This window comes from Heterodontus francisci, chromosome 6 (genome assembly GCF_036365525.1).
Source record: "Heterodontus francisci isolate sHetFra1 chromosome 6, sHetFra1.hap1, whole genome shotgun sequence".
Taxonomy (NCBI): Eukaryota; Metazoa; Chordata; class Chondrichthyes; order Heterodontiformes; family Heterodontidae; genus Heterodontus; species Heterodontus francisci.
Window position 1 is genome coordinate 39,202,561 of NC_090376.1, and position 14,175 is coordinate 39,216,735.

General features: G+C 40.4%; 1 protein-coding gene across 4 annotated transcripts in view; it reads left to right on the plus strand.

Moving 5' to 3' along the window:
- LOC137371252 (NEDD4-binding protein 2-like) overlaps positions 1 to 14,175 on the plus strand; it is an 87,817-nt gene that overhangs the window by 15,011 nt on the left and 58,631 nt on the right. For all 4 annotated transcript variants that reach the window (XM_068033501.1, XM_068033502.1, XM_068033503.1 and 1 more), the window contains exons 4-5: positions 3,792 to 3,880; positions 5,106 to 5,182. In XM_068033501.1, coding sequence (XP_067889602.1) covers positions 3,792 to 3,880; positions 5,106 to 5,182 — 166 coding nt within the window. The remainder of the gene's footprint in view (positions 1 to 3,791; positions 3,881 to 5,105; positions 5,183 to 14,175) is intronic.

Genomic DNA, 14,175 nt, shown 5'->3' on the forward strand with positions numbered 1-14,175 from the left:
GTTCCTCCTTTAGACTTGATATTGCAGGAGACAGAACCTGGGAGGGGTGCGTGGAAGATAAGGAAAGCTCCATATTTCCTGTAACTGTCTGTGAAAGAAGTGTAAGGCTTTGTGGGAGGAAGATCTCAATCTCATGGAATTAATCCAACTGCTTGGTTCATCCCAGAGCTTTGTATGGTTTCATGAAGTAACCTAATAGATGAGCTAAATAAAATCTAAATGGGCAGAATAGTGGTAGATGAAACTTATTGTTGCAAACAAGGTATTGCACATTGTGACAATTAAGGGATTAATGGATGCACAATAAATGGATTGAAATATCTACGGGTGAAGTTGCAAAGTGGTCTAGATGTCTGTAGACATTGTAACACATTCACTTACTTTGGACAGAATTAGCAAAGTAAATAGAAAGCAAAACTTGGCTGTCAAATTAGTAAAGTATAAAAATGCTATGTTAAAATTGTACACTTCCCTTGGTCTGCACCTTGATAGCTACATCTGTTTTTGGTCACCTAGATGTGAAAGAGATGTGCACAACCTGGAGTGATGCAGAGAGCCACAAGATTGATATTTAACATTAGAGATCCAAAGAGAGACTGAAGGAACTTTGGGCTGCTCGGCCTCAAACTGACAGAGGACCTCACCGAGGTCTAGAATGGTGCCTTGCTTAAAATTATAAGCAGGCTGGGTGTTGCATGTTTAACCTAGTGAAAGGAAAATATAGGACTAATGTCAGGAAGTTGTTCACAAAGAATCATGAAAATCTGAATTGCAGTTCTGGATGGAGAGAATTTAACAGAATGCTGGAATTATATAATGAACCAGCTGGATACTGCAATGGAAATGCTGTGAATATTTTCTGGATAGGTATGATGGATTTCCTCTTCCTTTCACAATATGTAATTACAGCTATCAGAGAAACTCTGTTGAGCTTTTTTAAAAATGGCAATCTCAGCTTGAAATTGTGCATGTTTCAGTAAAAAGATAGGCCTCCCAGTTACAAGATTTTTCCCATTTAAGGGTGGAAAGAACTTGTTGCTCCTCCCAGGGAGGAGGGAGCAACAAGAACAGCTGCATATGTGAACACAATTCTTCTGGTGTTTGACTTAATCTAGGTGGGCTGTTCGTACTGTTCCCTCCTGTGTTCTACTTTCTTGTCTTGCGGGGGTGGTTTTGGTACATCATTAATATTTGGAGAAGTTCTGTAGAATTTCTCCAGCTCTAGAGAGAGAACAAAATGTTGTTCTGTTTTTAGGATATGTTCCATGGGTGTTTCAGCTACATGTTTTGTGAAGGTGACGGCTCTGCTTTACCACAGTGGAGAAGGATGGAACAAGGACAGAAAAGCTGCATAATTCTTGGAAATGTTGGCAAGAGTTGTGTAAGTCTTCATGCTTTGTGGGCAATAGGTCTCATTGTGATGGAGCAAATCCTACTGCCTGGTTTATCCCAGAGGCCTGTATGGTCCTCTGTTACAAATATTTATCTTTTTCTTATTGGATGCAATTCCTTATTCCCATAACACTTTGCATAAATCAGTTTCTCCTCACTACTCTCTTTACATTATCTAACGATGTGCCACTGACTCCTCGGCAAGAGGAAATTCTTTTCTTATTCACTGTCAAAAGTCTTAATTTTAAAAAACTGTGTTTTAACCCCCAGCTGAGCCATGAACTCTTACCTTTTTATAGTTTCTCTCCTATTTCTTCTCATGCCGTATCTGAGTTCACCTTGTCCATGAGACCCTCCCTCTTTCTCCTTTGACTCTATTTCCACAAAACTGCTGACCACCCAACTTCCCTTCCTGGCCCTCCACTTCACTGAAATTAACTTTTCCCTCTACAAATACAGGCATGCAGGCTCTGAATCAACTTGAGGGGAAATACTTCTGGAACTCATGGTGCAGCAGGTTGATGTACAGATGCCTTCAGGGAGGCACAGGCTTTTTAAAAAATGTGTTCAATCACACGATGTGGGTGTTGCTAGGAAGGCCAGCATTTTTGACCTTGAGAAGGTGGTGGTGGTGAGCCACCTTCTTGAACCGCTGCAGTCCATCGTAGATGTTTTTGATGCAACTGAGTGGCTTGCTAGGCCATTTCAGAGGCAGTTATAAATCACCTATGTTGCTGTAGGTTTGGAGTGAGATATATGCCAGACCAGTTAAGGGTGGCAAGTCTCCCTCCCAAGTTAACCAGTTGGGTTTTAAATGACAATCCAGTAGTTTCAAGGCAACGATGATTGATAGCTAGCTTTTCATTCTAGATTTTAAATTTCTCAACTGCCTTGTGGGACTTGAACTATGATCTCCAGATTATTAATCCAAGCCTCTGGATTACTAGTGCACGAAAATAACTACAACTGTATCTAATAGGATGAAAGGATTATTGCTATTCTTTGCTTCGAGGTTGTTTTCAGACTCATCTGTGGAGGAGAAAGACCTTAATGAGTTGGCAGGTGTTTGGAATCTATGGTCTGGATTTATGTCGGGCCGACGGGAGCTGGCCACTGAAGTAAAAGTCGGTGGTTTGCCCCCTTCCGCCCGGCCCGAGGATCCGTCCTGTATTTTACGGGTCCCTGGACTTTAATTGTTCCGAGGTGGGACTTCCACCCGCTTGAGAGAGGAAGTCCCACCTCATTGAGCTGCTGGCCAATCATCGCGCGGGCACCTCTTAGTCCCAGGTGGGGTTGCCACTTCTGGGACTGCAGCCCAGCCAAGGACATGGAGCCAGGACTTGAAGGTAAGTTGGGGTTGACCTCGACGTGAGAATCTGTCATGACCCGGCGAGGCAAGGATGGTCGTTTGGTGGGAAGGGGGAGCGTTTCAGGTCCTGGGGGTGGTTGGTGAAGTGGGGATGGCCCTCAATCGGATCTTGAGTGGCCTGGGGTGGGTGGCCCATTTCTCGCCCCCCCCCCCTCCTCCCCCCTGCGGCCCACGTAAAGTGGGGCGGAGGTGGGAGCGGGCCGGGAAAGACTCCCGCTCAATTTTATGCCACCTCCCCTCTCCCCCTCTCTTTTTCCCCTCCCCCAACCACCCTCCAGCTCGGTGGAGTGGCATAAAATTCCAGCCTATGTCCTTGTTTCCATCTTAAGATATCTGAATTATTGGGCTGTGACCTAGATTAAATTTTGAACGGTTAATGGAGGATGCAATATTTATCTTTGATTTTTCCCTTCTTCGGTGTGACCCAACACCTGTTCCATCTGTCTTGGTCTGCTTGTGCACAGGTTTGGCTGGCGTGAAGTTTTTATGTTGGTCAGAGGGTTACCAAACTAGGGTGAAGTTATTGGCGTGGGGTAAGACCGCAGTGTGTCTTGAGCATATATTGGGGGCAGGTGCGTGTGGTTTATTGTTGCAGAACTACCAGGGAAGTATGAAGATTTCCCAAGCAAATGATTTGCATGGCAAAGGTAGAGTGTAGGATGGAACTTATCAAGTATGTGAATATTGAATGAATAGATTAATAAATCAGTATTATAGACAATACCTTCAACTTCAAATTTAGTTAGTAAGCAGGTGATTCAAGCCCATCGTTTGCATTAAAGAAACAAGCATGATATCATTGGAAAAAGTATGCATAGTAAGTGTGACCTGTTAAAGCATTATCTATTGAAAGGCAGTGTGGCAGCATTGCTGAGTATCACAAGAGTGAGAGAAAATGACAATGGGGAGAAACTGAAGAATTTTCATGTTTTGTAGGTTGTGTTTTACATAAATAGAAACTCGGTGAAAGTTATAAATTAATTGTACTTTTGGTATAAAGCTGAATGTAATCCATATCTTTTTTTAACAGCTAAAAAGTCTATGGATGAAGGCAGGTCACCTATAATTATAGATAATACAAATATCCAGGCATGGGAAATGAAACCATATGCGGAAATGGTAAGCTGTATGTGTACTTTGAAATGTGCTAGAAAGCAGTCTCGATGACTTTTAGTGGAAATCGAATGAGTGCTTTTAGAGAAAGGAAACACATTTCTTCTTAATAGCTTTGCATGTTAAGGTTGACTTGCACTAGAGCATAGCTACCCGACTCGAACCTGATGGGACCCGAAAACATGTCTGGTTCGGGTCAGGTCTCTCTTCTGGGTTCAGAATTCGGGCTCTGGTCGGGTCAGGCTGAATGTGGACAGAGATCAGGAAAAATAGAAATCAGAGGTGAGAGGAGTGGGGGGGAAAGGAGAGGAAACAAACAGCTACAAGTTCTGACATAAAGCGCCCGAGTGAAATTAACCCAACCCCTTACACTCTGAAATCTATCAAGTCCGGAGAAACTGACAAGCCCAGGGAAGATACCAGTAAATGCAGTAAGTACAGAAACATCAACTGAGCTCTTGCTTTAATCTATACTTGGCCCAGGGATTTAAAATTATCTGGAGATCGGGAGATTAAACTTCCCAACCTGAATTCTCCGTGGAGATTTTTTTTGTTAATGACATCAGAACTTGATACAGTTCAGAAGCTTGTTTGTTACATTGCATGATGTTCTGAAGTGGATACTTTTTTTCCCGCGAGTGCTCAGGGTCACGGCGCCTTCGCCTGTTTGAAATCCGTGTTTGTTGTTGTTTTTAAACTTCAGGATGTTAATTGAACACTGGTACATCAACAACTAGCACCTGTACTCGATATCTGGTCTAAAGCCTGGCTACCCAACCAAACCCGAATACATGTGTCGGGGATGGGCATTTAAAAAATTAAAGGACCTCTGGCTCGTGTCGGGTTCGAGTTGGCTGTTGTCTGGTCGGGCCCAGGTTGGGTTTTAATTTTTATACCTGAGCCAGGCTTTTACTTGCACTCTGTAAGTAAGCTATTTGCACCAGCTTGTATGAGCCAGAATTTTAGTTCAAATGATTTGCATTCTAGGGTTGCATGTTTCATTTAACTAAGGCAACTTTTTTCTGTGATAAATAAAAATGTTTGTATGATTAGGCTTGCTGGTGTTAAGTTACAAATTATGAAACTCCAGGAACTTTCAATTCTACCTTCAATGCACTTGTTATTCAAAACATTCAGTATATAAAAATTTAAGTCTGGAATTGCTATGTATACATAACTGTTCGTCTACAAAATGCCTAATCCTGATGCTGATGACTGTTATCCTGCACAGGCTGTGGAACGATGTTACAGTGTGAGTTTTCGGGAGCCAGAAACCTGGTGGAAATTTAATGTTGTGGAGCTGGAAAAGTAAGATTTTTTTTTTTCAAACTTTGAATTGATCCCTTGTGTTAAACATTTCTGACATGGCTTCAAAGAAAGATTCCAAATGCCATACACTGAAAAGTGCTAACTGGAAAAAATGCTTGCATTAAACTATTGAATATATTACAATTGATTTGAAGATTGCTGCGTGTACTTTTTTTTTTGAAAGAAAGCATGTTCCACGGACATGGTCAATCATCCTACCGTGGACAGTAAGTAGTAAGGAAAATGGTGAAAAGCTTTAAATTGTAGCAATCATATCAAAGACATGTTAAAATGATCTTCATTTATGTTAAACCACATGCTTTCTAATACATTATATTCTTCGTTCTTCAGACACAAAATGGCCACTTGCTTTCAAATTCTTTGTTCCATTCTTGCTGTTTAACGTTATTGTGTGTATATTACTGCAATATTTAAAGGGATAGAAACAGATCTCTGTAGCTGTTACCCCATAAGTACCCTTCGTGTGAAGGTATTAAACCTGCGGGATCTCTCAATATTTTATTAGAGCAGTCGCTGTAAAGGTTTAGAGGAAAATATGCACTTGCACTTGATGATTTCTACCAATAACAATGAAATTATTTTCTGAAACAGAATTCCTTTCATAACTATTTAATCCTGTTTATAGTGGTTGCAGAGCTGAATTTAGAATTTGTTTTATAAGGTAATCAAAACACTATATTCAAAATTCTAGTTCATTAATTTGATGTTTACTTGGGATCTACTTATGGGTACTGTAGCACAGTTATGTTACTGGACGAGTGACCCAGAGTCCTGGACGAATAATCCAAATAACAAGTTCATATCACACCTTGGCTGTTTCTGAATTTGGAAAAAAAACAGTAACAATATTTTAATTCCAAAATCCCGTAGCTAAAACGTTCCAGTACAAGTACAGGACAGCCGTCTGCCCAACTCTGTAGAAAATTGATGAGGTATGTCCTGTTTACAAAAAGCAGAACCAAGGCAACCTGACCAATTCCCATCTTTACAGCCAATTCTTAATCAGCAGCAAAGTGACTGAATGAGTCATCAATGGTGCTAGCAGTGGCACTTAATCACCAAATAATCTACTCATCAATGCTCGGTTTGGGTTCCAAACCTCATTTCAGCCTTGGTCCAAACATGGACCAGAGGTGAGATGAAAGTGATTGCCCTTGACATAGACTGAATATGCCACCAAGGAGCCCTAGTGAAAGTGAGGTCATTGGAAATCGGGGAAACATTTCCAGTGGCTGGAGTCACGCCTCGTGCAATGGAAGATGGTTTTGGTTGTTCAAGGCCAATCATCTCATTTTTGGACATCGCTGCAGGAGTTCCTCAGTGTTATAGACCCAGCTATCATCAGCTGATTATTCAGTGTCCTTTCCTCAGTCAAAAGTGGGGCTTACCACTAACCACAATTCCACAGGTAGTGAAACAGTCCATGTCCACATATAGCAAGACCTGGACAACAACCAGGCTTAAGCTGATAAGTGGAAAGCAATATTCATGCCACACATGTACCAGACAATGACCATCTCCCAGAAGAGAATGTCTTGATTTTAAATGGTATTACCATAGTTAAAATCCGCATCAATAACATTCTGTCCAATGACCAGAAAGCGTTCTGATTTGGACCTATTTTGCTGTGCCTTTATTATCGTTGGGTCAAAATCCTGGAACCCCTAATCCATAGCACTAAGAGTGCAGCAGTTCAAGAAGGTGGTTCACCACCTTCCCAAGGGCAACTAAGGATGGGCAATATATGCTGGACTTGCTGGTGACAACTAAATGTTGAAAATGAATTGTTTGAAGTATCCAGTAGAAATGTAGGAGTAATTTTCTTCGTACAAAAGATGACCTTTTAAATATTTGTGTTGCGCCAGGAGAGTTTAAGGCAGTGAAACATGATCATAATGCTCAAAATTCTAATTCTTAAAAAAAATAAATTTAACTGTTGGTAAGTGTTTCGACCAGGTGAGAAAGGGGTCTAGGTTTCCCTCTCAGCCTTCACCTGGTCTTACCATAACAGGGTTTAATTTTAAACACACTGTTTTTAGCTCCCTCTTAGTCAATCCTTGTTCACTAACTTGAATTATAAGGCAAAGAAAGTAGCCAAACAGGTTTTCTTAGATTTAAAGAAGAAAGGTTGAATTTATTAAACTTAAACTCCAATTTGGTTAATGCCTACGGATACATGACATGCCCACACCAGCATGCATATGCGATACATGCAGATAGAGACAGAAAAGAGCAGAAGAAATAAAGTGGGAAAGTTTGAGGCAATATCTGAAGATGGTTTTGGTTACTATTCTTCGAGCTCGTTGTAAAGTCCTTGATTGTAGGTAGGTCTTTTCGTTAGGGCCCAGTATTCTTAAACCTTGTTCGATATAGGAGACTTTTCTCTCTTGAAGTTCATGCGTCCTCAGTGGGTCTAGAGGCTTGTGAGAAAGAGATGGGAGCAGACAGGAGAGGTCTTCTCACTCCAGGAGCAAACAGTCTTTCTGAGTTCAAAAACTCTGGTCAGTTTAAAAAAAACCCTGGACCAGCCAGTTAGTCATGTGACTAGCTGGTTTAACCAGTCCTGGCTTTTGTGGATTCTATCACCTTTGCAGTCTCTGGAATGCTCTTCCTTACACCTTCAATGTCTGGTGATCAAAGTCCATTGTGGGTTGAATGTGTCAGGGAATGGTCCTTTTGTCTCCGCATTGCTGACCATTAGTATGCAAGTGTTTTTCAGCTAAGTGGCTGGCAGCCCTTGTAACAGGCCTTCTCTTCCCAAAAATTTTAAAATCAATGTTCTCAGGACAAAATTTATATGCCTCATTCTTGGCAGGTGGGGGCCTGCATGGCAGTAAGAAATAGAACACAAATATTGGGCAGCATTACAGTTGAAGGAATTGAAACATTTTTATTATAAGTGTCATTCACAAAGGTGAAGCATGGTTTTCACAATTCCCTTTGAAGGATATTGTGACATGTGAAGTTACTCAAAAAAAAAAAATGCACACTTTCTGGCTGCAGTAACTAAATGCTCTAATATCATTAAGGTTTGTTAAGCAAAGGAATAAAAAAAATTCAATGATGAGATTAAACTCGCCATTACAAACTAATTCTTTGTCGGGTATCTTTATATCGGTTTTCTTTTATAAATTCCTTGGCTTCAGCCTCTCTCAAAAGTCTAAGGTTGGAATTGATTTTCCTTCAATTATTACCCTGTCAGATGAATAAAGTTACCAACTACATCTATGCTTGTAATTTCCAGAATATGCTTTGAGGAAAATCTTTCCACATGCATTAGTATGATTGTCTTTCTTTGACATGCACTTGGCTTTTCAATTTTAGGCTTTTCAATTGAAAAACAGTTTTATTTTGCGCTATTGAGAGGGAGTTTTTTGAGAGGCACAAATGGAAGGAAAAGCGAAGGGTAATGATTACAGTTTTATTTAGTTCACACCGATAATTCAGTAGCAATGATTGCTCATTGTGAGACTTTTATTCAGAGCAACATCTTGTAGCATGTTTGTTAATCGTGTTTTTCCAAATGTTGAAGTGAGCTGGATTGTTAATTTTAGAACTTGGGGAAAAATGTCATAGGATTTTTGAGTTTATTTTTAATTTCAGAGAGACAGATGCACACACAGGAAAAGAGGGGAGTGTTGTCATGAAAGTGTTTTACTTAATTTTTATGCTAAAATTGTAGGGAGAATTCACATTGCATAAAGATTTATACAGCTGCACTGGGCAAGGGAAAGACTAACTGAAAAACAAATGCTTTGTTGTTGCAAACTTATTTCCAAAATCTTTGACTCTATGCATGTTAACAGTCTCCCGAAGCAGTTTAATTTGAACTCACAATCATCTTGCCACAAGCCCCAGTTAATTCGCTGTCTCACAGCTTGAGTTTGTAGCCTAGTTCGTATCGCTTCCATTGCCTCTTGACAGCCCCTTTTATTTAATCTCCCTCTCTGAAACCTGGGCTTGAAATTGATTTTCTTGCCAAAGCCATCCCCGTCAACTGAAGGGATTTACCACTTATACTAATGCCTACAATTACCAGGATATTACTGTTGGCATGTTTGCATAGGCGAATCTCTTGGCCGATCAGAATTCTCTCAGTGCAATTAACTACAAATGTTATTCTTCATGTTATAACAATACTTGTTTGTTTGTTTCCAAATTATTTAAGCTGGAAACCGAACATTAAAATCTTTGAATTAAGAGTTTATAGGAAAGCTATTTTATTCGAGAGTTTGCTGAGGGCCATCAGAAATAAAAACAGAAAATGCTGGAAATAGGAGTTTGGTAACATTTGTATGATAGAAAAAAAGTCAATGCTTCAGGTTGATGACCTTCCATCAGAACTCAAACTAATTGAGTCTGGGAAGAGCAGGAAGTTGAGGGGAAGGAAGGAGCTCAAACACAGAAGTACAAAGCAGCCAGCAAGGCTGATTGTGGTATTCAAATTTTTTTTCTAACCATAAACAAAGGCATCAAGGCCGAGTTAGACAGATTTTGATCTAGAAAGGAGTCAAGGGCTTTGGTGGGCAGGCAGGAAAGTGGAGTTAAGGCCACAATCAGATCAGATATGATCTTATTAAATAGTGGAGCAGGCTTGAAGGACCAAAAGGCATGTGTTTTATTCATCTACGTTTTGAATCTGAAAGAAAACAATGACTCTTTGCATAAAGATTCATCTTTGTCCAGAGCTCAAAGCCTGTCTTTTTCAGGCTGTAACAGCATCTGAGTTTCGCTTTCCAATATGATTTCAAGACTAGCTGGAGGAGAAGTTAAAACATTATTTGAGATGAGGTTTTTCCAGGGAACCAATGTCAAGTACTTTTTACATTTTTGTCAGTCAAGTTTTTTTTTTAAATAGCTTTTTGTTCATGGTGTATTTGATTTCCCTGTTATGAAGCATACAGCGTTATAAAACCAGGTTTGCATCCAGGAAATGCCTGAGTCAATTTGGTGCACAACAGCTGAGAAAAAGATGGATGCATTATGTGAAATGTAATTTTGAACCAGACCCAAGAATGCCTGCTCAAATTGATACTTGGGTTTTAGCACTGTGCTCCCCACTCAGTCCGATAAGAACAAAAGAAAAAGGAGCAGGAGTAGGCCATTTGGCCCCTCAAGCCTGTTCCACCATTTAATAAGATCATATCTGATCTGATTGTGGCCTTAACTCCACTTTCCTGTCTGTCCACCATAGCCCTTGACTCCCTTCTAGATCAAAATCTGTCTAACTCAGCCTTGATGTCTTTGTGGTACTCATCATTTTTTTTACTAATTATAAACAATCAGCCTTGCTGGCTGCTTTGTACTTCTGTGTTCTCCTTCCTTTCCTCCTCAACTTCCTGCTCTTCCCAGACTCAGTTAGTTTGAGTTCTGATGGAAGGTCATCAACCTGAAACATTGACTTTTTTTCCTCTTGTCACAAATGTTAACAAACCTCCTATTTCCAGCATTTTTTGTTTTTATTTCTGATTTCCAGCATCAGCAATATTTTTGAGTTGAATTGGGTCTAGCTCAATTCTTCAGACTTAGGGCCCATTACTGGCTATCCTCCAGAATGTTTTTTAAATGTGTCCCTGCTCTCTCTTTAGTCAAGTGATAGTCTGGTGTCTGCTCTCCTGACCTAACTTCAAGTGCTGCCTCCAGCTGTGCAATGTAGCCCATTCATTTAAAAGCGGCTCTTTTATACATTATGGTTTTCTTGGTTGTTGAAAAACAAAAAGTATGTAAAATGCTGAGTCTCCACTGTTTTTCCCTTTCTGAAATGCTTTGCTAATTTTTAATATAGCTTTTAATGTTGTCTGATTAACTTAATAGTTTTCCTGCTCCAAGCCTTTTTTAAAAATAAAATTTATCATTATGCTTCCACTCTTTGACCTTGCCTGTTACTGACTTTCTTGGCTGCATTGCCAGTATGACTAGCCAGCACTGAAAACAAGATCAAACACAGTATGGGCAGTAATGTAAAAGCAAAATGCTGCAGATGCAAGATATCTGAACTCAAAGCAGACAATATTGGAAATACCAAGCAGATCTGGCAGCATCTTGGGGAGGGAAACAGTTAACATTTCGAGTCAATGACCTGTCATCAGAAGTGGAAACAGATTTTTCAGTTTTTTTTCAGTTCTGATTAAAAGGTAATCAATCTGAAACCTTATCTTTTCCATAGCATCTTCCTATGCAAGTGCAGGAGATGCAACACCTACTCTTTTACCTCTTTTGTCTTGGTGTCCAAGGCCCCAGACTCTCCTTCCACCAACTTATTTGTACTTTCAGTTTAGTATACTGTATTCACTGCTCACGATGCAGTCTCCGCTGCATTGCGGAGACTAAGTGCAGATTGGGTGACCGCTTTGCAGAACACCTCCGTTAAGTTCACAAGCATGACCCTGAGCTTCCAGTCGCTTGTCATTTTATTTCTTGGCTCCACTCCCGCTTTGACCTCTCTGTCCTCAGTCTCCTACATTGTTGCACTGAAACTCAATGTAAACTTAAGGACCAGCACCACCTCTTTCAACTAGGCACTTTACAGCCTTCTAGGCTCAACATTGAATTCAATTATTTAAGATCATAACTTCTGCCTCCATTGTGTTTTTTGCTTTTGTTTTTGGATGGCAACTGTTGGTAATGATTCTGCTTTCCCAATTATACCTCCTCGAAATAACTGTTTTGTTTCTTTACTTGTCCCATTATTTGCCTCCTTTTTTGCCTTGCACTGTCATCCATTTTTGCCATTTAATCTTTCCTGCTTTCCACCATATTGGAGATCTTTCCTTTTTTTTTGTTCCTATTCCCTGCCCCTATGTCTGATTTAAATCTGTCACATTTCTAACTTTTTCCAGTTCTGATGAAAGGTCATCAGCCTGTAACATTAACTCTGTTTCTTACTCTATATAGATGCTGCCAGACATCCTGAGTTTTGTTTTTATGGGCAGCGATGCAGTGCCTCATTTGGGAAAGAACTTATCTGTGGTTTCTTGTGCATTTAATGACTCTAGGCCTATCTGACCCAGCTTAATCAGTACATCTCTTTGTATAGCATCTTGCAGCATAGCACTGACGCTTGTACAGTAGCCCAAGGCTTCTACTTTGATCCTTCCTTTCTTCATCTATATATTGTCATTTGATTATACCCATAATCAAAGGGATACCTTGCCTGTGTATGCAGATGATATGCAATTTCTCCTCTTTGCTGCCACCCTTGGCTCTCATGATTACTGCTGTGATGTTGGGCTGCTCGCAACATCAAGTCGCAGTGCTTTCTCCAACTCAACATCTCATTCACTCTCATTAGAAACTTGGCACCTGAAGGATATTCCCTTTCCTTATTCACTTTGTGAACCCAAGTCTTCTGTGACTTCCTTGAGAATAAGGGGTATGGAGAGAGGATGGGAAATTGGAATGAAAATGATGGAACTGCTACGGATAACGATATTGTGGATTAGGCTCTGAGCTGAATGGCTGTCTCCCCCATTCCTATATTTCTGTTTTTATCCTGACATAAGCTTTAAATCCACTTCTGATCTGTCACTAAGATCACCTAGTTCCACTTCCTGTGTTCCTACATCACGACCATGACCTCTAAACATTCACCACTGCAAGATTTAATTTGTCCAATTCTGTATTCATCATTAGAGGCTTAACGTATCCAATGCTTTTCTTGGCAGCCTTCAAAGTTTGTCCCTCCCCCACACAGATTTCAACACCTCCAGAACCCTACTGTTCCTATCCTATACTGTACCAAGCCTTACATACTCATCATCCTGCTTTCACTGGCTCTGTTGCTTTACCAACCCTCAACACATCAACTTGAATATCCTCATCCTCATCTACATTTTACTAAATTGTTTCAGTGCACTTCTCTAAGCTTCAATTCTAACCGCTACATCCCTGTATCCTGGAACACTTTCAAAACTTGTCTTCTATGCTACCCCTCTCCCTGTTTACAAAAACCTTAAAGCATATCTCTTTAACGTTGCCTTCAGTTATCTGCAACTTCTTGCTTGGTGTTGTACAATCTTTCCTAAAGTACCTTGGATGAGCAAGAGTAGTGTCATGTCGACCCCACCTGCCAAGAATGAGGCATATTAATTTTGTCATGTGAACATTGATTTTAAACTGTTGCTGGAGTGAAGAAATGACTTGTTTGAAAATCACCAGACACTGGGCATTCCAGGCCCCGCTAAGATGATATAATCCACAGAGCCATCATTGGTTAAACCAGCTAGTCTCATGACTAACTGACTCAGGTTTTTTGAACTAGCCACAGGACAGTTTGAATTCAGAAGGCAGTGTCCAACTGAAGCTGAAACGAGCAAGTCTCTCACCTGGCTATCTCTCGCTTTCTCCCCAAGCCACCGGACCCATGGAAAACAAGGAAACCTCGAGGGAAAAGACTCCTACATTGGAACAAGTTGAAACGTGAACAATTGCAAGGCTTACCGGCAACCAAAGAATCCACATTGAACTTAAAGGACTGCAACTCTCAGATATTGCCTCAAATGTTTCCCCTCTATTTCTTCTCTTTTTCTGTCTCTATCTGCATGTGTGTTTATCGTGTAAGTACGCAAGTGTGGTCGCATCGCATATTCGTAATCCTTAACCAGATTAGAGTTTAAGATGAATGAACTTCTACATTTCTTGTTTAAATGTAAGGGAACCTGTTTGATTTCTTTGCCTTATAATTGGAGCAGTGAACAAGGATTCACTAACAGGGAGCTAAAAACACTCCTTTAAAATTAAACCCTTTTACTGTTCAACCAGGCAAAGGCTGAGAGGGAACCCTGAGACCCCTTCTCACCTGGTCATAAGAGTTAGACAGAGACAGACACAGAACTGGAGAGCTAGTCATCCACACTGCTCTTGTATTTCTAGAAAAGTTTGAAGTTGCTTGCCCATTCTTTCAACATTGAATACTGTGTAATACAGGGGATCAAAATAGGTGAGAAAATTTAAAGGTATTAAAATGTTCAAGC